The sequence below is a fragment of the Eschscholzia californica genome, unplaced genomic scaffold (genome assembly GCF_041429995.1).
Source record: "Eschscholzia californica isolate CP2 unplaced genomic scaffold, dmEscCali1.0.p SCAF_2, whole genome shotgun sequence".
In the NCBI taxonomy this organism is placed as follows: Eukaryota; Viridiplantae; Streptophyta; class Magnoliopsida; order Ranunculales; family Papaveraceae; genus Eschscholzia; species Eschscholzia californica.
Genome location: NW_028238309.1, coordinates 19,511,680 through 19,537,390, shown reverse-complemented (window position 1 = coordinate 19,537,390; position 25,711 = coordinate 19,511,680). Strand labels below are relative to the sequence as shown.

Here is a 25,711-nt window from a genome sequence, read left to right as displayed (position 1 = left end):
GAAAACAAATTTTGAATGTATTAAATGTCAAATGTAAGAGTGATTTGACCCCATCTCGTAACTCGCGAATTGACTAGGAGGGAAAAGAGAGCGGGAAATGGTTGAGGGATATAAGAGGGATCTCAAATCTTGGTTGGGGGTAACATAGTACTTTCATCTTTTGGGTTTTATTTCTAATATAATTCTGGGTTGACTTTGATTTCCTATTTTGATTCGAATTTTGGGCCTTAGATATTTGTTCTCATGGAAATTTATGACAAGAATACCCTGATTAGGGCGTTGAGATATTTTCTACGGTCATAGCCGGCCCAAGTATTTGAGAGGCCCCAAACAAAATTGAAATTCGGACCTAACGTAAATCATGTTAGGAAAAATAAATTAATATTTTTTTATTGAAACAGAAGCAAAAACTAAAACAACTAAATCATACAGAAATCTGGCAGATTGTTCCAAATCTTCTTTTGTCGGTGTTGTCTTCCCATTTTGCTAATGCATCCGCTATAGAGTTAGATGATCTTGGGATGTAATAAGATTTGAACTCGGTGAATTTCACTTTCAATTGTATAATCTCTGATAAATGCTTTTTAGACTGCCATTGCGTGGTGTAGCTTTGGTCTTCCAGGAATGTACTTACATTGAGGTTGTCGCTTTCAATATGAACATGTGTTATGTTGAGCTGGATTGCCCACAGGAGGGCCTTCTTAATAGAAATACATTCACATTCTTCCGTCGTTTGTCCTCTGGTGGTATCTGCATAAGCCGAAATGCAATTGGCTTGAGAGTCATGAATCACACAGTCTATTCCTGCTGGTTCTGAAAGATCTGTAAATAAAGCGTCAGTGTTGAATTTAAGAAATGGTGTCGATGGAGGGCTCCATGTTTGTGTCTTTAGTTCTTTTATCTTAATCGTCGTTTTCAGAGGTGTTGATGTTGTTTGTATAACCTGCATGGGTCTTTGTTTTTTGGATGTGAAGCAAGCTTCACATCGTTCTTTCCATATAAACCATAATATTTTTGCATAAAGAGTTGCTAATTCCTCATCTAAATCCTTCCACATCATGATCTATTATTTGATGGATAGTATTCTGTCTGTTCTGACATGAAAATAAAACCATATTGTTTTCGCATAGTTGCAGTGTAATAACGCATGATCAATGGTTTCATTATGATTAGATTTCAAGCAAGAGTAGACATTATCGATAAAGTTCCCTATTTTGTCGCGAACTGGTAGGCTATTGGTACAACATTTCCATAAAAATAATTTTATCCTCGGAATAGTGTTAATATTCCATTTATGGTTCCATTCTACCTATTCATTATCCTGTTCATTTCCATTGGTGCGAAGATGATGATACATGGATTTAATGGAGTATTTACCAGATTTCGTTAATGACCATTCGGATGAGTCCTCTTGGTCCACCTGCAAATTGATAGTAATGATGGGATTGACAATATCAGTAGGAAAACAAGAATTTAACAATGTTAGGTTCCATTCATTATTAATGATTCGTTGGCTGACCCAAGAGAGGTCAACATTATTAAGGTTAGCAATCGGTGGGGGTGATTTGGGATCCAGTTGTCATTCCAGATGTTAACATTTGTCCTTTGTTAATGTCCCAGAATATAATTTTGGCCACATTATCATAATGTTATCTAATAGACTTCCACGACCAAGAGTGATTGGAGTTGGGTGGTCTGGGTTTAGAGGAATTCGGGAAGTATTTAGCTTTTAGAAGTCGAGCCCACAAATCCTGAGGATTTTTAATCATCCTCCACACTAATTTGCTAAGAAACGCTTGATCGTCTAAGTGTGGAAGAAGGAAGTCAAGTCCCCCTATTTTGCGCGGTTTCCATATAGCAAGCCAGTTGATGGTATGGATGGTTTTTTTATTTTCCCCACTAGAAAGACCTTTGGAGGGTCTCTACGCTGTTGCTAATGCCTTTGGGGATGGCAAATCACTGCGTTTGGTATTGGGGGATGGCCACTGCTATAGAGGAGATTACTATAGAGCGACCCGCTTGGGAGAGAAGGTTAGTTTGCCATTTAGACAACTTATTTTGGATTTGAGAAATGAGAGAAGAGAATAGTTGCTTTTTGTTTTGTTAATGAAGAGATTCGTGCTCACGTATTTGTCGAGGGAGGAGGATTGATGAACTTTGAAACTGCTAATGATCATTCTCTTGAATTTTGGATGAGAATTTTTGGAGAAGAAAATCGTAGATTTGGCATAATTTATCATCCGACCAGATGCCAGGTTGAATTCGGAAAGAATTTGTTTGAGATTATACACATTTTCGAGAGTGTTGCGCCCGAATATGATACAATCATCGGCGAAAAGCAGGTGTTTCATATTAATATCGGAATTCGGGAAACAGAAACCTTCAAAATTATTAGCATTGTTGTTGCTTTCTAACAACCGACTTAGCCCTTCCATGGCCAAAGCAAAGAGGAAAGGGGAAAGCGGGTCGCCTTGACGGATACCTCTGCTAACCGCGAAAGTATTGCTCGGACGACCATTGATAAGAATAGCCATGGTGGAAGAGTTTAGGCAGGTTTTGATAAGGTTAATCCAGTGAGCAGAAAAGTTCATATGCGCCGTGATCTGTTCTAAGTAACTCCATTCGATTCGGTCAAAAGCTTTCGACATGTCAAGCTTGAGACTTTTGGAACCCCTACATTTCTTGAAAGAGTGTATAATTTCTTGACTAATAATGATGTTATCCGTGATCTGTCTCCCAGGGATATAGGCCGCTTGAAAAGGAGAGATAAGATCAGGAAGGAGATCATTGAGCCTATTAGCCAGAATTTTGGTAAGAATTTTGTATGTAGTGTTCAGTAAACTGATGGGTTTGAAATCTCCAGGAGTTTAGGGGGTTTTTGTTTGGGAGGAGACATGTGTGGGTATGATTTGATTGAGCTTGGAGGCTGACAGAATGAAAAAAGACTGATACCATATTGATAATGTCAGGTTTAACTGTGTCCCAATTGGATTGGTAGAAAAAAGGTGGGTAACCATCCGGGTCCGGGGCGGCATCCGCTTTTAGAGAAAACACTGCCTTGCGAATTTCTTCTTATAGTGGTATGGTAGTAAGAATGAGGTTTTGGGAATTTTCTATTTGGGGATGAAATTTATTCAGAAGGTTATCCGTGATCGTAGATCCGGCTGAAGTGGAAATGTAGGAAATATGATGTGCAAAAATGTTTGGAATTTCAGCATCATCATTGGTCCAAGAGTTGTCCTCTCTTTTGATGGAGCTGATATTAGTTTTTCTGTTTCTCGCTATCGCTTTAGCATGGAAGAACTTGGTGTTGCTGTCACCCAAATTAATGTTCGAAATATGAGATTTTTCTTTCCAGATGCTTTCTTGGAGAAGAAAAAGATGTTCTAGATGAGCATTTATGACTTGGAAAGAATTTTTATCTTGAACATTTTGGATATTGTTGGTTAAAGTTTTGATTTTAGTTTCCAGATGTCCGAAGACTTTTTTGTTCCAGGTAGATGGATGGCTAGAGAGTTAAGTTTAAGCTGGATTTGGTTAGGTATCTGAGACCAATTGGTTTTGATGAAATTAGCGCAACCCTGGTGAGTCATCCAGGTACGAATAAATTTAAATGGTTTTGATGAAATTAGTAGTAAGGAGAATCGGGAGATGGTCAGATCCAAGGTTAGGAAGATGAGTAAGTTGGGAAGCCAGGAAGTCTATCAACCACATATGATTTTTTAAGGCTCTGTCTAATCTCTCCTTAATGAGATTGCCTTGAAATTGTTTGTTGGACCAAGTGAAAGGTGGGCCCGAGAAGCCTATGTCTAGAAGGCCCATGTCATTAATAGTTTGATTAATTTTGGTTAAGTGGGCTTGTTGGGCTTCGTTACCTCCTGATTTTTCTGAAGGGTGCAAAGTGTTGTTTAGATCTCCTATCACCACCCAAGGATTGTTATCCGAGGGACCATTCTGGGCCAAGGTGTACCACGGTTGTATCTTGTTGTTGTGATGCGGGCACCCATAAAAACCAGTTCTATGAAATTTAAATTGGTTGTGGGTTTGGGTGCCCTTAGCATGATGAAGTTATTATCTAGAAGCACTATCTCTAGCTGGATGGATTTGGTCCAGAACATGGCTAGACCCCCAGATTTGCCTATAGGTTCCACGGCTCGGTGCTCATAGATATTGCTCATATTAGGAAGTTTATTCAGATTCACATTCATACACTTAGTTTCAGATAAGTAGATAATATCAGGCTTATGTTCTTTAATTAAATTCCATAGATGTTTTCGATTAGTAAAATTTCCACAACCTCTTACGTTCAATGTTAGGATCGTAATGTCGGTCGGTGGAGTTTCGTGAGTCTGCATGGAACAGAACTAAAAGAAAACAAGCACTTAACAACAACAGAAAAGAAGGAAGAAAAGAGAAAAACAAGAACTAAACACTAAGACAAAGATCACAATAAGTATCAATGAACAAAGAACCAGTCAAAGTAGCATAAATAGTCCAAACCACCAAAACCAAGCCCTGAACAAAGACTAAGATGGTAGAAACTTTAGAGTCTTATACCTCAAAAGCTTAATCCATCCTACCAAAAAAGAGCAAGCACTGAGAGCTCTAGAAGAAACTTGGAGACTGATCCCACTCCAAACAAAAAAACTAAACAGAGACGAGGATAACACCATCTAAACAGAGACAAATACAACTGAAAACATAAACCAACTAGCTCTACACAGAAACTAAACAGAACAGACAAAAAAGACCCTTAGTGAGTGGACGACCCTGTTGGTGCAGCATCACCATCCTCCCCTTCATTGGATATAATATTAAGGCTTTGAGTGAGCAGAAAAGACTCTTGGAGAAGACGACGAGTCTCCGAGTTATCAATCACCATTCACTAGTTTGCATGTTCTCCTCAATATGCTCCGGGGAGCTCAAAGAAATATGAATGGAGCTAACTCTACCTCTTTTCTCCGAGTTGGAAAAGATAAGGTGAGGATGAGTTGGATGACTTACTGGGGATGGTAGTTCAGGTTCAATAAGAGGGTTGTTAATTAAACCTGTCTCCATAGGATCAGTATCAGCTTCAAACTCCTCCTCCGATGAGTTCGCAAAGATAAGGCAATTATCCAGAGGGTGATCAACAATACGACACAGCTGACATATGGCTCCTGGGAATTTGAAATAGCTAATCTTGATTTCCTTTTCCCCATCTGAAAAGATAGGATGAATAACAGCTAGCAGAGGGGGGGCGAACATCATAAAGGAAGTGCACCTTGACTGTCTGATTGTTAACAAAGCCAAAATTTCGAGGCTTTATCTGAATGATTTTACACATGCACTCGAAAATGGCATCAAAATCCTCTTTGTTCTGGATAGCTTGTGGTACCTTATAGAGGGTACACCACATGGGTTCAAAGAAGAGATCGTCCACTGCATCTGAGACTGGAAATTCGACTTCCTTAAGTACCAACATCATTCCCCTCAGGATCCATGGGCGACCGAAATTCAAAGCATTTAACAAAAATTAACTCTTCGGTTTGACAAGAAAAGTGTTTACTGGACCCTGGATAGGAAAGTAATCACAGTCACGGAAGAATCTAGATTGTGGATAGAGTAATTTTTTTATGAAGGAAAGCCCCACATCGTAAGGACAACACCAGCCACCTATAAAATCAGAATTAATCGGTTGAAGTTCCTATTTAGACGATGGTTTCGAAAAACGAAGAGTTAATTTGCCATGAGCAGAGAGAGTATTGAGAAGCCATGAAAGAAAATGTTGAAGGAGGGCTAATAGGATGACTAGCTTGGGGTTTGGAATTATGTCTCTAAATAGTAAGACTAGTCGTGCAGAATCAAATTTATAACACTAATATACACTGTGACTAACAAGTTACAGTAACAATTTATAGGCAATGCTGCCAATGCCTGAAGTTGTCAAAGGACATCTCCAGCTTGGTTAAAGACAATGTGTATATAGGAGATAATACTTAGATCAGAGTTTGACTTAACGACGTCAAATCGCCGGTGGGCAATTTCCGGTTGGCGACCTAACTTGAAAAGAAAAAAAAATTCCCTTCTTCTTCTCTTTACTCTCTCTCTCCTCTTTATCTTTGACGAAGGGTTTCCTTTGTTCTAAACGAAAACAACTCTTCCCTTTTGTTCTAAACAGACACAAACACATTTTCCCTTCTTCTCTTATAGTGTTTCTTTATAGTTTTTAAGTGTTTTGTTTCTTCTAATATTTTTCTACAGAGTTACAGTCAAGTTCTTACTAGAACAGAATATTTTGAGTGCTACCTTGTTCTAGTAAACTGTTGTATGATTGTATCCTAGAGGCAAGAGGGGCTATAAACCAAAATACACCACCCACTCACCATACAACCATAAAGAGCTAGTTATGGGGTATTTTTACCCCAATAGATAGCTTGTCTTGGCCAATGCGTCTGAGTCCTCCAAACCCTAGAAAGGCCACAACCGGTACCCAAATAGATAGCTTGTCTTGGCCAATGCGTCTGAGTCTTCCAAACCCTAGAAAGGCCACAACCGGTACCCTTCGGCTGCGCCAGTGTTCACATACCAACACTGCATGTTGGGCTGTTGGCCGCCACTTAGTACATATGCTGTAAACGAAGTTCCGGTCTCAAATTTTATATAGAAAGGGGTCTGATTGAAACTTGGCACTGGATTCCATGTCACCTACAACCTTAACTAAATACATTAAACCTCAAGAGATTAAAGATTCGTATCCTTCAAGGATGGACTAAATTCAGATTAGAGGTGTACTTTTTGAACTAAATATCCATTTTGAATTTCTCATTTTCCAACCTCAACAAATTGTGAAATGTACTATCACTGTTCCATATTACCGATATTCAAACAATAATAAAAATTGAATACCAGACCGCCAAAAAGGAGTTTGTCGAAACGATGACTATTACACAACCTCAATTGAAAGGTATCTAGCTAGATATTAAATTCATAGTTCATACTTCATAATAGAAGGAAAAGATTTCCAATATGATAGGTACATTGATAAAAACCCAACTATAAGTCCAAACATATATAAACAAAACAAAGTATTAAATTAACTTTGGAATTCACATCGAATCACTGGGTTGATACAACAACATTTTCTTCACCAGGGATGGGTTCAGCTGAAGTTGACTTCTTTGTTAGGGATTTAGGGATGTCGATATCGTCTTGGACACATCGTTGTTGTGGGTGAGATAACAAAACACACATGATACGGAAAAGTGTACGTGAAAGGCCCTGTCCGCTCTCAAAAATATAGCCCTCGAACTCACTAACATGCTCAAGAGCATCGACAAGTGCATCATATACCTTTTGGGGACAGTTCTCAGGACATGGTTTATCATGGAGATACACGACATCTAATGTGAAAAGCTTCTGGTTTGAAGACCATTGATATTGTGGTTGTATAGATGATCTGCAATATATTAGGATCTGAAAATAAAGAATGCACTTATGTTATTTCCCAGATTTCATGTGATTATCAAGCAAGATCAAGGGTTGCAGTGTTGCACCTTTAACCATTAAAGCTAAGAAGTTTTTCGGTAGAAGATATATGCATACAAATTTAACCATAAGAATCCACATTAGATTTCTGAAAAACAATTCTTCAATATTCAAATTTTGCAACACGTAGAAAAAATCTAAACTGGAGTTTGAAAGTGAAGAAATATGTTCAGTAGAATTGTGTTTGTTCTCAAGAATTCCGTGGAATTGATTCCGTTAGAGAGAAGGAGAAATGTATGCCAAGGAAGTGCTAAAAATCACATTTTTTGACAAAGTTTACGGTATTGAAATCTCATTTCCATAGAATAAAATTGCAGTCAACCAATGGAAAGTATTATATAGTCCACCTATTTTCACGAAAGTGAAGGCGCTATCAAACACAATTTGACATGAACATGTCGTGTGTAACAAGAATCCTAATCTTGGGAAGAAATTTTCATCTCAGTGATGCTAAAATGTCTAATTTATATTCTTCTATATGGTATATCTAGGATTAGATCAGAGTTTCTATAGGACTTTGCTGGGATCTTCAAGCATTTGTAGTATTTTCATAATCGGGACTCGGGAGCGATCTTGAGAGGTGGACTCAATTTAAGTAGAGAATCTATCTTCTCTATACGAAAACTGAAAGTAGATCCGTAATTGAAGAATTGTAGAAGGTGTCTCAACTTACCGAACACCATTCTTGAAGCTCATTTTTTCATAGGTTTCTACATCTACCAAAAAGTAAATTCAATGAAAGCATACCACTCTTAAAATACGATTTTGTGCCCGGGATTTCTTTGCTTCATGAGCTGCAACACGGAATAGTTGAGTGAGATCTGCATGCCCATATGATGTATTAGAAGGCACTAACCCTCGAAGTGCAGAAATTGCATGTTCGACCCCATTGCTGAACTCCTTTTGGTGATGCTTCAAGAAACAAAACAGAAAGAGATATAAGAGATGTTGATTTTTCTACAAATTCAAGAGCTAACTTTAGGAGATGCAATCTTGATACGTAAGTATGAAAACTGAAAAGATGAAGAAATTTTTAAGCCCAACTTGTTTCGGTTTTTGTCTAAGTGCATTAATATGAACCATTTTCTCGTCATCCACATGAATGTGGCAAAATATTTACATCCATTTAAAAATACAAATACTCTCTCTACCTTTTTGCCAAATTCAAGTAGGCAAATACAGAATGGTTCATATGGAAGCACTTCTTACATAGAAACCCTGAAAGCAACGTTTGGGCAATCGATATTCAAACTTTAATGGCATACCAAGCAAAACCTATGATTAAAAACATGTAAGCTTTTCAAATTAAGACGAATTCCCCAAACAAATTTTTAGGGTTTCATTATTTTCTACGGAAACAGTAAGATTCGAACCCTAGTATCTCCTATGGAGAGAAACGTACATGTTAGCACTTAGCACCTAACCAAGGTAAGCTTCAAACTTTTTTAGGGTTTTATCGAAATCAATCAAACAGAATACCACTAACCTTGAAGTGTTCTATTAAATTGAAAGAAGTAGCAAAATTCTCATTCAAGAGAAATTTAGAGGGTTCAAGGAAATTATCACTTGGGAGAAACCTGCATAAATTTAGGTTTTTTTTTAATAGGCCATGTAGTAGGTAGGGTTTTCCAATAGAATCACATGAAGCTGTCAAAGTTGAGAAATAATGGGGACTACTCATCTAAATCTTAAATATAGATCAGTGAGAAATTTGAATCAAAGTTTCTTCCTTTGTAATAATTTCATAACATAAAAACAATATATATATATATATATATATAAGGAGAATTTGGAGGTGAAGAAATGGTACCCAGGAGGCGGATTGGGAAAGAGAAGCGAAAGCGAAGCGATGATCGGGATTAATGGAGAGTTTGGCATGAATGAAGAGGAGAATTGCTTGTTTAATTGATTCAAACCTGGTGATTGGTCGGCCTTTGGGACCTGATACTTTCATCTCTACTTGGGATTCAACGTCGATATCAGTGCAGAATAGTATGTCTTCATTCAAGAAACGAATTGGTTGAAGTTTGTATGATGAATGCATAGAAGAAGAAGAAGAAGACCCTTCACCCTCCATTCTCTCTCTCTCTCTCTCTCCAACCTTCTCTCTCTCTAGGTTAGTTGCAGAGTGAACTCAGATGATCACAATTCACAAATTAGCCCTCTTTGGTTAGTGGGGATTGACCAAGGTCAATATTTTTTGACCACAAACATCTATCGGCACCCCGCTAAAATTGTAGCATACAGATCTATCCATCCGAAATTCTAAGCAACGGGTAGGACTCGGACAAGTCTGAGCCCTTGCTTCGGGGTTCGGACTGACTAGTCTGAAACCTGTCGAATTGATCCGAGACCAGTCTGTGATTAGGATTTCCGGAAGCATTTGTAATGGTGGTTTTGGATCAAGGTTCTTCCTCTCTCTAATGTCTCATCATAGATCAAGATTGATTTGAAGTCAAAGTTTTTCAGTAGTAGTTTTACTCTCTTTCTCTCTCTAAAACAAAGTTTTTTTATCTCTCTAACTCCTCATTGTTGATTGATGATGATGAATTTAGAAACAAGATTTTTTTATGATAAAGTGTCGATTATGATTCGAAGAAGGGGAAGAGATGAAAAAGAAAAAATAGATGGAGAAGAACAAGAGAAAAAAAAGGTCAATTCTTTGGGGAATAAAGAAAAGTTTTCGGGGCATAAAGACTAAGTCAATATAAATTGACTCAGGAAGTATATCTATTATATAGTCTAAAATTTCACACGATTGAACTATTGTCCCCTAATCTTCATCCCTCTCAATGTCTCTCTCACTATCTTTCTTCGTAGATCCATCTCTATCTCTTCAGATCTCTTTCTATCTGGGTAACCATGAACAACCATATTGTAGTTATCGTACTTAAGAGAGAGGAACTTCAAATACCGTATCAGCAAACAATGTATCACTGTCCATTAATCAGATTCATTCGACTTCCAGATGAACTAAAATGACCATTCGAGTTAATAATAGCTTCGCGCAATATCCATGAGACCTGATGGAAATCATAATCAAGCCAGAATTTCCTTTCTTGGTTCCAATATGAGATTTTGGGACCAAGACTATGGATTATATTGGGATTTATCACAAAATCAGAAGGATCGTTTGGATTACCATCGGATCTGACCACAACACGAATATGACTACTTTCTTTCGTTATGTTATTATTTTCAACTACGACACATGAACTTCCGCCGAGGTTCCTTATACACGAAGGACAAAAATGATGACAAATCCACAGAAAATTGTGATTTTGAGGTTACTGAAGGTTTGGCGACCGCGAGGAAGGATGGATAAAGTACGTGTTGGGTTATGACCGCTTCTACTAGCGTTGTATGCGAATAACTTGACATCTAATGTCAAACACTAGTATTCCCAGGATCGGATGCATAAGAAATAATGATGAACTAAGTAAAACTATTGCATAAATACATTTATAGCTAGTTTTCCCTCGAACCTTTCCAATCGCTCTCAAGAAGACCAAGAGCTCCAATTGTAGCTCATCTACTTGGGACAACGAGCAATCACCTTGATCTCCCTCCTTGTTTATTAGCTAGAATAACAGTGGTTGTTAGATAAAGAACTCCTTCTTCTTTGACTAGATAGATAGTAATGGGAATTAGCTCACTTTCTCTTCTCTACTTGATGCGGTAGAGTCAGAAAGCTTTATGAGAAATTCCACACCTTATTCAAGTCCCAAAGAGGGTTTATATAGAGTTCTAAGTTAAAGTCGAACCCTAATTAGATTCCTAAAAAACCTTTTTGAATAAGATTAAGAAAATAGTGAAAATTTGAAAGTAGTTTCTAATTTTCCTTAAATCCCTTGTTATGGGCGTCCCACCCTAGGGTTTGTGACCTTATCTGGTCAGCCACTTTATGGCTGCCCATATCACTTGGTTGGCCACTCTCTAGGGCCCAAATCATCCATTTGGTGCCCTGGCCCAAAATCCCTTCTTTCGGGCCTTTCGTACTATCCTTGCCTAAACTTCTTTTCGGCCTATGGGCATATCTCTATGGGTATTATCCATGTATATATGTCCAATCCCTCTAGTCATATCTTCCGATCAAGTTGACACTCTTTGTGTAACCCGTTGTAGGATCTAGACGAAGTTAGCCGCGAATCGCTTTGTGTAGTGGTCAAAAATCGTATCAAGTCCACTTCGCCTAAGTGATGGCTAGGCCCAACCTACTTCGAACAAATACCTCTTGGGCCCAGCCCACTCGCTTGCTAGTTGGACACTCTCCAACATGGAATTCGACTCACTAGAGGTCCAAACGGCTCTAAGCCCTTGCGAACGCCCATCTAGACGAACAATAACCCGCCAAAAGTTACAATGCTCCAAGCACCCCTTGGTCGCCCTCAACCGAGCATGTTGGATACCGAGTCAACTTCAACTCCGGAGACCTCGCCACGTACTCATTTGACGAAATCGCTCTAAAACCCCACGTCGCCTTAAGTACCGTTAGGCGATCTCAGACTACGAAGGGTTTAAAGTCGAGGCGGCGTAATCTTACGATCGAGTTACTCCAAGCGACAGATCGACGGTCAAGAACGAGTCTCCCTTAGGGTTTGGGGTCACCCTCGACCCCAATTATCTCGGATCTAACAAACTCCACGAGTTCATCAGTCGCCTATAAATAGAAGGAGACTCAGACTCCAAAGGCATCGAAAACCGACTAGAAAACTACTGAACACTTTTCTCTCTCTCATCTTTAGTATCTTCAGTGCTCTAAACGACGATAATCGACCTTCGAATTCCAGAAGACTTGAAGGGTAATCTTCTAGGGGATCACTCTAGACGACGATATTATATCTTCAAGCTCCATCACTCCGGAGCACTCTACGAGTCGAGCCATCCTCCGACGATACAACACGGTGACACCCTCAGCATTCAATCGACTTATATTTATTTCACTTATAGTTTGCTGACTTGACCGTCGGAGTGCCCTTGGCAAGACACCATCCCAGTGTCTCCAAGACTTTACGGTTTCTGCTCGTTTTTGTCTGTCTACAGGTCCAACTCGAGGTCTAGTGCCCAAGTTGTCGGTGGCCCACCAATCGACGATCTATTAATTGTGTGATTTTCTACCGTCCACAGTTTGGCGCCCACCGTGGGGCCCCTTCAACTAACATCTCAGACGACCTCATCAATGGAAGAAGGAATGGTAGCCTCACCAAACGATGTCTCGACCCAGATCGCCGAACTCACAGGTCAGGTGCGAGAAAACTCCCAAAAGTTTAAAGCCTTGGAGGAGGAGAATGCTCTGGTTCGAGCAGAAAACCAACTACTTCAAGAAAAAGTTACTGAACTCGCCATGGTGTATCCAACCGGACCTAGGTTTCGAACTCCGGTCAACCCGATGCAATCCTTGGTGACCCCTGAAGCAGGAAACTCCTCCAGCCAACCAACCGTCCAGTCTGGCACCATTGACGTCTCGATTTCGAATCCAGTGACTAATACTACGACTCCGGCAACGACGTTATTACCATCTTTCCAAAGATCAACTCAAACCAATCAACAATCGCAGTCGATGACTGCCCCTCTTTTCTCATCCTCCCTTACTCCTCCTACTTTACTACGTACTAGTGTACCCTTTAGTTTGTTGACTGATTGTCTGAACTCTGGCTTTGCAGGAACCCCCTTGGAGCAGGCAATGCCTAAAAAATTGGCAGAGATGGAGGCTCTGATCACTCGCATTCCAGGAGTCCCAACCCCCCCTTAGAAAGACTCTACCTCAGAGTTATGCAGACTCCCCTTTCGTCGACGCCATCGCCTTAGTGGAGATGCCGAAGAAATTTTCATTCCCAAGTATGAGAATGTATGATGGCACCTCAGATCCAGACGACCATATTGCATCCTACAAGCAAAGGATGTTCACTACAGCCATACCCAGGGACCTTAGAGAGGCTTGCATGTGCAAAAGCTTCGGGTCGAGCCTCATTGGTCCAACTCTCCAGTGCTACACCAACCTGCCGAACAACTCTATTGCCTCATTTGCCCAGCTGACAGACACGTTCGTTGAACAGTTCGCAAGTAGTAAGAAGTTAGAGAAGCTCTCTGGAGACCTTTATCGACTTAGCCAGAGGCGAGGTGAACCACTTAGAGATTATGTAGGGAGGTTCAACAGAGAGAAAGTCTTGATCCCCTATTGTAACCAAGAGACGGCAATAGATGCATTTCAAAAAGGGTTACTTACAGACAGCGAACTCTACAAAGAACTCACCAAGTTCAACTGCACCACCATGGAGGATGTCCTTGCTCGAGCTTGGGTAGAGATCCGTTGGGAAGAAGACGAGTACCATCGAAGCAGACACTACCTTAGCGATGAGCGATCCCGAGAACGTCGCTTGAGACGAACAGATCGTAGGTCAGATGGTAGATACTCAGAGCCTTACACTACCTCAAGGAGACCTCAACCTCGAGACAACAGAAAAGCACTTGACCCACCAGGTCGAACTGGCGAAAGGCCACAAGGACCAATTCGCACCAGAATTCCAGAGTACAACTTGAACATCGAACCATCTGAGTAGTAGGGCAAGGTGGACAAACTACAACTCGAAGATGAACTCAACATTAATAAGAGTTGGAATGCAGCACATCTAAAGTTGTACCATTTCGAAACTCTAAACAGTTTTTATTACGTTTCATCTTGAATAAACTTACTGACTTAAGCATCGGAGAGTCGGGGGCGAACTTTTTTTTAATTACATTTCATCTTGAATAAACTTACTGACTTAAGCATCGGAGAGTCGGTGGCTACGCCACCGACCAACCCTCTAGCTCGATTTTTTGCAAGTTAGAGCATCTTACCCAGACAAACAGACGTCTCGCCAGAGGTGTATCTCTAACCTTCTAAAATTCTACCTCAAAAGTTTACACTGTCTTAAAAACTCTACTGAGTAACTTTTGTACTGGAGGGTCGATGGTTCCACCATCAATATCCCCTCTTACCCAATCGCAGAGCGACTAAACACGACCGGGGGACAAACATGGCTGGAAAACAACACCTCCATCATCCACCAACTTTAGTCGACTCTAAAGACAACAGTATGGAAAAGTTGATTCAACTTCTAGGCTAAAGGGCACGAAACATTCTACACCTACAATCTGGGGCAAAAAACATCAAATAACCCCTTGGGAGCACGACCTAGCTGGAACCAAACCTGAATCTTGCACTATCCTGGACTCCACACAAGGTTAATCGATATTCATCTCGACTCCCATACTGATAACAGGAAGTATTGAATGTCTTCACCCATTATTTCTATCATTCTTTGTTGATAGAAAATTACTAATTTGTGCGCCGGAGGGCTGGTGGTGTTGCCGTCGACCTTCGCTTTTGTGTGTGCAGCTCGGTCAAAGCTCGTGGACAAACAGGAGAAACACAACCTTCACCCATCCACCGAAGCTAGCCAGCAAATAATCAACCTAAGTCCAGAAAATAATGTTCTGCACTTAGGCTGGGGGGACGAATGGTGCCTAAAATTCGAGCTCGAATTCCCTCAAAGCTAAATGGAGACTAGAGCTATCAACCTTAAACTTCAGACGAAGAACATAAGACTTCAACGAAAAACAAAAAAATTCTAGAAGCTTACTATCGCTTCGACGAAGCAGCAAGGTTCACGCTCGAGCTCCAACTGGCCTAACAGGGGACAAATAATACCATGAAATGCAAGCTTAAACTTCCAACATAGCCACACAGAAGACTAGAGTTATTGACCTCATACTTCAGATGAAGAACATAAGACTTCGACGAAAAAACAAAAATTCTAAGAAGCTTACTGTCGCTTCAAACGAAGCAACGAGGTTCACGCTCAAACTTCAATCGGCATTAAAGGGAGCACTACAATACTACATACCTTTTTGTACCCCCCACATGATCCACACAAGGCGCTATTAATCTCCCTTCCTCTAATACTCTTTTACAACTCTTTCTACACATTATAGCGGGTCGAGACGTCTCCGAGACTCCACCCGGCCTAAGGAAGGTTCGAGATAGACACATCCTGGGGAATATAAAGACCTCAGGTGTTACCGAAAGAGAAGGAAAGCTCGAGACCTCAAAGTCATCAAAATAACACAACGGTTTCGAGATCTAACTCTCTTCCTGAAAGAATTCACCCTCGAGCTCTACATGGCAGAATGACGCCTCAAGGCTCTCGACTCCAGCTACAAAGTCTCAGAAATCTACCATTCTAGAAGAACGCATTCGGAAATGCTAGCCCCAGGGCCAACTCTGTAGACGACAGCGCAATCCCGAAGGTCAAGCTCAAGAAAAGCACCTTCAAAATTCTGACCACTAAGCTCGAGATGACAAACCTCAAGTCTAAATTACTTTGTAATACTTTTTACTCAACTCATTAAATTGCAATATTTCCTTATGAGTGCCTTTTTTTGTGTTTGATTAAAGTGACTTGACTCATAAAATTCATCGAAGAGATTACCATCCTTTCAAATATTCAGAAGTTCAACACTACAGTTCTATCAAAGGAATATAACCAAAGTATGATTAGAACAACAACATAACACTACAAAAGCCCCATGGGCGTTCGAAGTCATACATGTCTCTGAAGGCATTCAACACATGTCTAGAAAATGAAACAACGTAAAAGCCCCATGGGCCCTTTGCAAGATTCTCTAGAGTGTCAACTCTCCTTCTAACTCTCATTCTATACGAAGCCCTTTTTGGTAATTCTCCATCATTTGAGCTTGAGCACGCAGCTCGACAAAATTCCTTATCCCAACAAGGTCTAACCTTTCAGAAGTATTCCCATTCCATTAAAATGGGGCGAGCTAACATTGAGTCCATCTAGACTTATTGTGAACTTGAATGAAACGAGTCGATCATTAGGCCACCTAGACTAGTCTAGGCAACTTCATGGCCAAAATTCCATCAACTGTAAAAACACGGATTTCGACAAGTGTACTACCCAGAAAAAAGGTATGTGTTTCACACATTGGTCGAGACCTTTGAAAATAAATGTGTCACATAGTTGTTGAGATTCCCTACAAAAAGCATGTGTTGTCTATTTAATTGTATGTCACTTGGACACATTTGTTCACACACATAATGGATGTACACATATGCACACATGCACATAAATATATATACATATACCTACATATGCATATAAATATTTAAACACATGTGTATATACATATATATATATATACACATGTGTACGCACATAATTATGTTTATATATATACACCTTTATATATATATATATATAATACATAACAACAACATAAAAAAAATATAAAAAATAAAATAATCTATTGTCAACCTCTAGACTGCCATGAAGCAGTCTAGAGGAGTCCCCCCAGGCTACCCACGGTAGTTTGGAGGGAAAACATCCAGACTGCCGAAAGGCAGTCTGGAGGAAGCCTCCAAACTACCTCACGGTAGCTTGGAGGGAACCTTCCCCCAAACTACCACCAGGTAGTTTGGAAATTTCCTCCACACTACATAAACTACCATCAGGTAGTTTGGGAGAAATCCTCCCCCAAACTACCTTAAGTAGTTTGGAGGAAACCTCCACCACCCACTAACCTTGGGCAATTTTGCAGGTTCCCCCAAACTACCTTTCGGTAGTTTGGGCAAGATCCGTCCGACTAATTTCGCGTATTTTATTTAATTGGATCTGTTAATGTTGGCGTATTTTTAATTACTATGAGAACGAAGACGAATTTCGACACCGAGTTGTATACTACTCGAAGTGGTCGGACAATCAATATATTTTACGAGGGAACATATTTCGGACACGTCATACGACTTTCAAGAATACTGGAACTTCTCTCATAAAATGCTGAAACGCCTCCTCTCTCTAAGTGAGCAAATCACTAACTTAGAGAGTGGGGGACAAACTGTAGTGGTCAAAAATCGTATCAAGTCCACTTCGCCTAAGTGATGGCTAGGCCCAACCTACTTCAAACAAATACCTCTTGGGCCCAGCCCACTCGCTTGCTAGTTGGACACTCTCCAACATGGAATTCGACTCACTAGAAGTCCAGACGACTCTAAGCCCTTGCGAACGCCCATCTAGACGAACAATAACCCGCCAAAAGTTACAATGCTCCAAGCACCCCTTGGTCGCCCTCAACCGAGCCTGCCGGATACCGAGTCAACCTCAACTCCGGAGACCTCGCCACGAACTCATTTGACGAAGTCGCTCTAAAACCCCACGTCGCCCTAAGTACCGTTAGGCGATCTCAGACTACAAAGGGTTTAAAGTCGAGGCGGCGTAATCGTACGATCGAGTTACTCCAAGCGACAGATCGACGGTCAAGAACGAGTCTCCCTTAGGGTTTGGGGTCACCCTCGACCCTAATTATCTCGGATCTAACAAACTCCACGAGTTCATCAGTCGCCTATAAATAGAAGGAGACTCAGACTCCAAAGGCATCGAAAACCGACTAGAAAACTACTGAACACTTTTCTCTCTCTCATCTTTAGTATCTTCAGTGCTCTAGACTGAAGGATATAATGCCTAAAGTCTGAAGGAATGGTATCCTTCCGAAGGAGTGTCCTTCGACCAAGGATGCAATGCGTGCAATTTGGCTAATAGGATCTTAATGACCTTACTCGGAAGATCATTAGTCCGGTCCAATTAGGGGTTGTAATGCTTCGCTAGAAGCCAACTACGATCGTCGAATCAAGAGTTGATTCGCGGCTAACATAGACCGAATCCTACAAGGGTTACACAACAGAGTAATGATTTGAACGGAGAGAATTGACTAGATGGGTAATGGCAAATAAGTGGATTGGATCCGTTATTGGTAAGTCCTGAAAGATTCGGAGAAGTCCGAAGAGATAAACATGTCCGGGCCCAAAAGGGAGGCCCGGAATGGCTTTAGGGAGGCCGGCCATGTGATGGCCGGCCCAGGCAATAGGGCCGGCCATGTGATGGCCGGCTAGGCCCTAAGTGGGCCGGCCAAGGAAGCCCATATAGGGTTATGTTGGCCGGCCAACTTAAGTGACCCAATGGAGGGTATTTTGGGTGTTGCCTAATAATTAGGTTTATGGAATCCTAGTCTGAGTCTAATACCTCTTCTAGGGATTTCTATATATACCTAATTATACAACTTAAAGGGAGAGGCAATTCAGAGATTGAATTCTCAAGAGTCTGAGGGTTAACTGAAAGAGTTTCAGAATATACATCTCAGAGAGAGAGAAAAAAAAGGAGTTTTCTCAAGTATCTAGTCAAGAAGAAGGAGTTCTTCATCTCAACCTTCAAGAAGGTCCTAGCTGACTGAAAGGAGGGAGTTCAAGTCATTACTCGGTGTCTCAAGTAGAGGAGCTACACTTGGAGCTCTTATCTTCCGAATACTGATCGGAATTTAGTTCGTGAGAAAGCGATTAAGAGGTAATCATCTTTCCAATCTAGTTCATTGGTATGTTCATGTATAGATCCTGGAAACTAGTGTTAAACATATGATGTTTTAGATTCCGCTACCAACACTAGACAATTAGGTGTATGAGATACACTAGGTTATTCCCCTTCAGTGGCATCACGAGCCGTTTGCATGAACTATCTTTGACTAGACGAATTAGATTCATACTTGAACAACTAGATATTAGTGTTTTTGTTGTTTGAATAGAGATTCAAGCATAAGTTTGATGAGATCAAATTAGGGTTTTGAATGAGATTCATGACCTAGAAACACTAGAAACATAGTTTTATGAAAAGAGTTTTCATAAACAAGCTTTAGGGTATTAGAATTTTGATAAAAATCATCAAAACCATGAAGATTGGTTGATGAATTGATCAAAAACAGTACCTAACAGCAGCTGGAACAAAGAAAAACAAAAGAAAAATCAGTTGGAACGGTTGGATTTCCAAAAAGTTTGGAAACCCTACTGGCCGGACCGGCCAGGACGCGTCCGGGCCGGACCAGCACGTCTTGGATAGACAGTCCGAGACAAACAGGGACACGGACTGGAAATCCCAGTCCGTGAAGGACCGGGAATCCTAGTCCGAGCTGGATTAGGAGTCCGAGACTCTCGGGTCTCGGACATCCCAGAGCGTCTAGGACGCGTCTGGGATATCCCAGTCCAACACGGACTAGGAGTCCGAGACTCTCGGGTCTCGGACGTCCCAGCGCGTGGAAGATGCGTCTGGGATATCCCAGTCCGAGACGGAATAGGATTCCGAGACAAGAGCGTCTCGGATATCCCTGACGCGTCTGGGACGCGCTCGAGGGAACCTATTTAGAGTCTCGGTCTAGGACCGAGACACTGGACGAGTGTCCGGATGCATCCAGGATGCGTCTGGAGCGACCAGAAGCATCTCGGATGCGACTGGAAGCTTCCAGACGCGACTGGGATGAGACCGGAGCATCCAGAAGCGTCTAGGACGCGTCTGGACGCGTCCAGAAGGCATCCCAGATAGGATGGCCTTGCCGTCTGTGCACAGAAGCGTCTGGGACGCGACTGTGAAGCACGGGTGCATCTCGGACGGAACATCCGAGATGGCACATGTGCTGTCCCAAGTCCAAACACGTCTGGGACGCGTCTGGGAGTTCCAACAGCTCTCGGATTGAGCACCCGAGAGGGATGTAAGGCGACCGGATGGTCTGGACGCGTCTGGGACGCGACCAGGACGCATCCTAGACATCTCACTCGAGATGTCTATGGTTTGTCCTAGGACAGAAGCGTCTAGCTGGGCTAGGACGCGTCTGCCTGAGAGACCAAGCACGGCAGGAAGGTGCTGTCTCTAGGACCGGACCTTGACCAGGTTGAGTCAAGAGTTGACCAGAGACCAGTCAAGGGCCTTTGACCAGGGTTGACTCAGATCATTTTGAGTGGGACTCAAGGGCTTTTTAGGCCATGATCTGAAAGGGAGTTTGTCAGACTTTTCTCCCGGTTCCGAGCATAATTTTTCCGACATAGACCCGGGATTAGAGAAGAACCCGAACGGAGTTTTTCCTTATATTGATTTTGGAAACAATTAAGGAAGAAACGTAATGTGCTTCAAGTTTAAGTATTGAGAATACGAAACTTTAAGAGCCATTAGACATAGAGATGTCACAAATTCCCACGAATAGCTATACGATACATAGCAAAACCTAGAAACGAATCTAGGATACATACTTTATTTATTATGATTGTCATATTTTTGTATGTATGAATGTATGTGATTTCGTAGAATAGTATACCTTTAGATAGGATTATCGTTTCTTGTTCTAAGCGCAAGGAGTTGTGCCCGAATAATACTTACAGTATAGGGTCCTAAAATCTATTGACGAACTGAATGATGAGATCATGGTTCAAGTGGGAGTAGTCAATAGAGGTTCTTGGATATGGATCTAATCGAACCATAGGCGAACAAGAAATAAACTTAAAAGATGGGATCTTTTAAGGGGTAATACTAAGATTTAACAAATCATTACGCAAACCCACATAAACTTTTACGTAATAAATCATGAATGGTTATGCAAGAGTTCACAGTAACGCAACTTGATAAATTACGTAATAAGTCCCAAAAAGAATTTTGAGTAAAGCCTACCCAGATTAAGACACCTGTTGAGCCCTTGTTCATCGATGGTGGGTCATGCCAAAGCAGGGTGCCATCTTTTACCTTGGGACAATACGGGTAGATCTATGAAGAGGTCTACATGTCTAAATGGTTATTCTCAAACGAGTCAGCAAAAGGGTTTTGGACTTCGAGGCTAAAGGACGATTTAATGTTTAAATCGTTAACCAAGAGTCATATGAGATATGATCAGTAAGGAGTTACTCACCCAGGACGACGAATTAAGGGCAGTGCCAAAGTACGCTTAATTTCGAAGGAATGGGATCTTGGAATTATATTATTCTAAGGGGACAACAAAAGTAGAATAATATAGGCAAATTGAGAAAATTGCCAGGATAACAAGTTTAATCACTTTCGCATTTCTTACATGTAGTTTAATTATGACAACGAACATCTTCAACCTCTATACCATACTTGAGAAATTGAACGATACCAACTTCGTTCAATGGGAGAGGAACCTGAGAAAGGTTCTAGGAGAAAGCGCAGAAATATTGGACATTCCGATCCCCGTGCTTTCAGAAACTTCTTCTGATGAAGAACGTAAGCAAGTAGACGATATTCGAAGGAAGTCAGCGCTTGTAACCGGTTTAATGCTAATGGCCATGGAAAGAAATATATAGATATGTTCATTGAAATGGAGGCATACACCATTATTCGACGACTAAGAGAAGTGTTTGGAACACAATGTCGAATAGAAAGATTTAGAATCACAATGGTGACACTGGGAATGCGACTGGAGAAAGGGAAACCCGTCCGTTATCATGTTTTGGAGATGATTGATCACTTCAAAGACATGGAATGGATGGGGTCTCCTATGCCAGTCGTAATGGCAGTTGACATCATCCTGAATTCATTGGATGAAAGGTTTCAGGATGTAGTAGCAAACTTTGAAGAAAAGTTTGGACGGGTATCCTTCGAAAGTCTACTGGCGATTCTGGAAGTTGCTGAAAGTAGGTTCAGCACCCCTGAAACTCTAGAAGAGATTCTAGGAGTTCAGGAGACTGTAAATACGGGAACGGAAGACGTTAGGAGAAGGAAGTCGTCTGGCAAGAGAATGGGCAGGAAAGCACCAAGACCCAGAACTATCCTTCCTAACAAGAGATGTCTTGTGTGCGGTAGTACATCTCATATTCGATTAAGAGATTGCCCGCGATTCTTGGAAGAACTAAACGACGGAGCTGGGAGTTCCGGTCAAGGTAAAAATTATTAAAAGTTATTCAATTAAATACACATTCCTCGAGGTATGTGATACCTAAAAAGACTCTTATCATTATGAATGACAGGAGCAAGAGGGAGCTGAGTATTTATTGAAGAGGAGATGAACCTGTCGAAAGCTGAGAAGGCAAGAGTTGCTGGAAAAGCTCAAGAAGGATCATAGACTCGATAGGCAATACTTTAAAGTAGTTTTAGTATTTCTTTTTCTTTTTAGAACATTGACTCTGTAATGAGATTATGGGAGTGAATAAAATATGAGATATTTTATGATGTTCTTAAAAGAGCCTATCTAACTTTTAAGTAATTTTAACGAATGATCCGACTTAGTCATTCTAAATCTTGTAAGAGTACAAGAGTTCAGTTAATCGTAGAAAATAATGTTAGACATGAAAGTCTGCGATTAGTGTGATTAGAATGGACGTAAGACTTGATTATGGAGAAGTTTTGGAAACAAATCCTAAATCGAGAAGCGGATCTGGGTGACTAAAGAATATGATGAGATCATAAGTTCAACAGTCATCGGTCTTCCAAAACACAAAGTCTAATACGTATCTGCCAAACCACTAAAAACCTAGAAAAGCTATAGTGAATAATTGAGTCCATCTGGATATGGATATTATTTTAGAAGGAGTTCTAAAATTTGTCAATTATTCTAATGTCTAAAGCGTGTTAGACATAAGTTCTTCAAAGGAAGAACGGGGTTTTCTCGCAAATCATCGAAACACAATGAGATTGTTGCTCTCGATGGTGTCTTCATTAAAAGGAGGGTCCTTCTAAGAAGACAAGTGGGAGGAAAAATCGAATGGGATTCGATAAAGAGCAACAACAGGAAGTAAGGAGTTACTTGCCTTAAAACAAAAGAGAGTAAGAGTTACTCGGCTTAAAACGAAAGAGAGTAAGAGTTACTCGGCTTACGTGACAAGGGATGTCGACTTGAATGGTTCAAGGGACAATCGCCTGGAAAATTCTTAAGGAGTTAAGAAGGTTGCTCAAAAACCCCAAGGAATCTTTAGAAGATTCAAAAGAACTATAGCAGAAACCAATCTGAAATTGGATCGGAAATCCAAAGAGATAAGAGTAAGAATGGTTAAATCTTGTGAGACAAGAAGGTAAGTGGGAGTGAAACAAGCGTTGTTTCAGGTCCTGTATGTAGGAGACATACAAGAAAGGACAAGAAGACGAGGGTGAATTAACCATGGGCATCAAAAGTCTATGGAGATAGACCAGAGGATGATAAAGACTCGTTCAAAAGGGGTTTTGAAGAGGTCTGAATAAGAAGATCTCTTGGAGAGAAATTCTACCCAACTCCCGTGATAAGCATGGGAGAGACACTTATGTTAGAAAACATAAGAACGATCATGAGATGATTGTTGTTTACCCGAACATCTAAAAGTACTTGGAGTACGAAAAGATGTCGTCGCCCATACAAGTCAGAAGATTGAAGAAAGTCATAAAAGTAATCTTCCGAAAATAAAGATAGGAATCTTTTAGGAAGGGTTAACAGGTGGAAAAGAGTTTGCCATGCTGGGAGTCGTTACATAACTCTACTAGATAAGAAAGTAAAATTAGAACTTGGGAAGTACTAATTTCAGTGGGAGAAAACTGATATTATCATAAAAGCTTGCGAAGAGTTCGAAAGCAAGATAATAACAAAGCGAAGTGAAAAGGAAACTAAACTGTCACCTTAGAACGATCATGAGATGCTCGGATCTAAGGAATTAGGATCCAGGAAGGAGAATCCTAAGATGACTTGTAAAATTGAGAACGTGAAGGAGTTCACGCGGGTGCTCAAATTTTACAGACTCTTGTTATCCGAAATAAACTAGGTTTATTTCGTCATCTAAATTGTGGTTTAGAATTTAGACGACAGTCCAAAAGGATGGAGTGTTCCAGGTAGGCTTATTAGATACGTGATCTAATGAAAGAAACCCTACTAAGTGAACATGGAAGCACATCATCCTACTATCCCTAGTCCAGGTCATTAGTTGGACAATAATGACTTAGGAAGACTAGCATGAGTGATTGACAAGATAGCGCTGTTTCTTGGGCTATGGGAATAGGAGTATTCAAAGGTCAACTTCATGGGTGTATAGTTGATACACTGGAAACCCGCTGAATGAGAGTACTTCAAGAGTTGAAGTTATAAAATGTCATAACTCTCATTTAAGCAAATTGGAGAGATTCCTCAAAACATGAGTACTCACTCAGTTTATGGAAGGAATGTCGAACTTTGGTACCGTCAAACGCCATCAGTAAAAAGTGGTTATAAAAGCGGCATACTGGGGGAGACAAGATAGACATGAAATTGAGTGGGAGTACAAGAATGGATTATGTTTTCCTGAGTAAAATCAGGATAAAGTATCTCCGGGCCACTTGATGAGAAACAACTGAAAAATGCATGGTCGTGCTCAAACGGATTAAGAGTTAATCGTTTGGATTGGAAGTTGTTCTCGGAATCAAGAGAGTCTGATGAATATGACATATCAGATGAGATACGAAAAAACATGGGAATCGAGCATTGCACTTGTTCTAAGTACAAGTGGGAGACTGAAGGATATAATGCCTAAAGTCTGAAGGAATGGTATCCTTCCGAAGGAGTGTCCTTCGACCAAGGATGCAATGCGTGCAATTTGGCTAATAGGATCTTAATGACCTTACTCGGAAGATCATTAGTCCGGTCCAATTAGGGGTCGTAATGCTTAGCTAGAAGCCAACTACGATCGTCGAATCAAGAGTTGATTCGCGGCTAACATAGACCGAATCCTACAAGGGTTACACAACAGAGTAATGATTTGAACGGAGAGAATTGACTAGATGGGTAATGGCAAATAAGTGGATTGGATCCGTTATTGGTAAGTCCTGAAAGATTCGGAGAAGTCCGAAGAGATAAACATGTCCGGGCCCAAAAGGGAGGCCCGGAATGGCTTTAGGGAGGCCGGCCATGTGATGGCCGGCCCAGGCAATAGGGCCGGCCATGTGATGGCCGGCTAGGCCCTAAGTGGGCCGGCCAAGGAAGCCCATATACCTAATTATACAACCTAAAGGGAGAGGCAATTCAGAGATTGAATTCTCAAGAGTCTGAGGGTTAACTGAAAGAGTTTCAGAATATACATCTCAGAGGGAGAGAGGGAAAAGGAGTTTTCTCAAGTATCTAGTCAAGAAGAAGGAGTTCTTCATCTCAACCTTCAAGAAGGTCCTAGCTGACTGAAAGGAGGGAGTTCAAGTCATTACTCGGTGTCTCAAGTAGAGGAGCTACACTTGGAGCTCTTATCTTCCGAATACTGATCGGAATTTAGTTCGTGGGAAAGCGATTAAGAGGTAATCATCTTTCCAATCTAGTTCATTGGTATGTTCATGTATAGATCCTGGAAACTAGTGTTAAACATATGATGTTTGAGATTCCG

The 25,711-nt window shown here is 40.9% G+C and overlaps 2 protein-coding genes across 2 annotated transcripts; both read right to left on the bottom strand.

The window, feature by feature from the left end:
• Positions 1-424: 424 nt before the first annotated feature.
• Positions 425-1,060, bottom strand: LOC147556733 (uncharacterized). The gene has a single exon (XM_086658694.1). It carries the CDS (start codon positions 1,058-1,060, stop codon positions 425-427), a length of 636 nt encoding a protein of 211 aa, XP_086514820.1.
• Positions 1,061-6,986: 5,926 nt separating this feature from the next.
• On the bottom strand, positions 6,987-9,783 carry LOC147556732 (BRISC/BRCA1-A complex protein). The gene is made up of 3 exons (XM_086657667.1): positions 9,338-9,783; positions 8,275-8,439; positions 6,987-7,455 (listed from the first exon to the last, which is right to left on the bottom strand). Exons 1-3 carry the CDS (start codon positions 9,602-9,604, stop codon positions 7,099-7,101), a joined length of 789 nt encoding a protein of 262 aa, XP_086513793.1. The 5' UTR covers positions 9,605-9,783; the 3' UTR covers positions 6,987-7,098.
• Between the last annotated feature and the right edge of the window lie 15,928 nt (positions 9,784-25,711).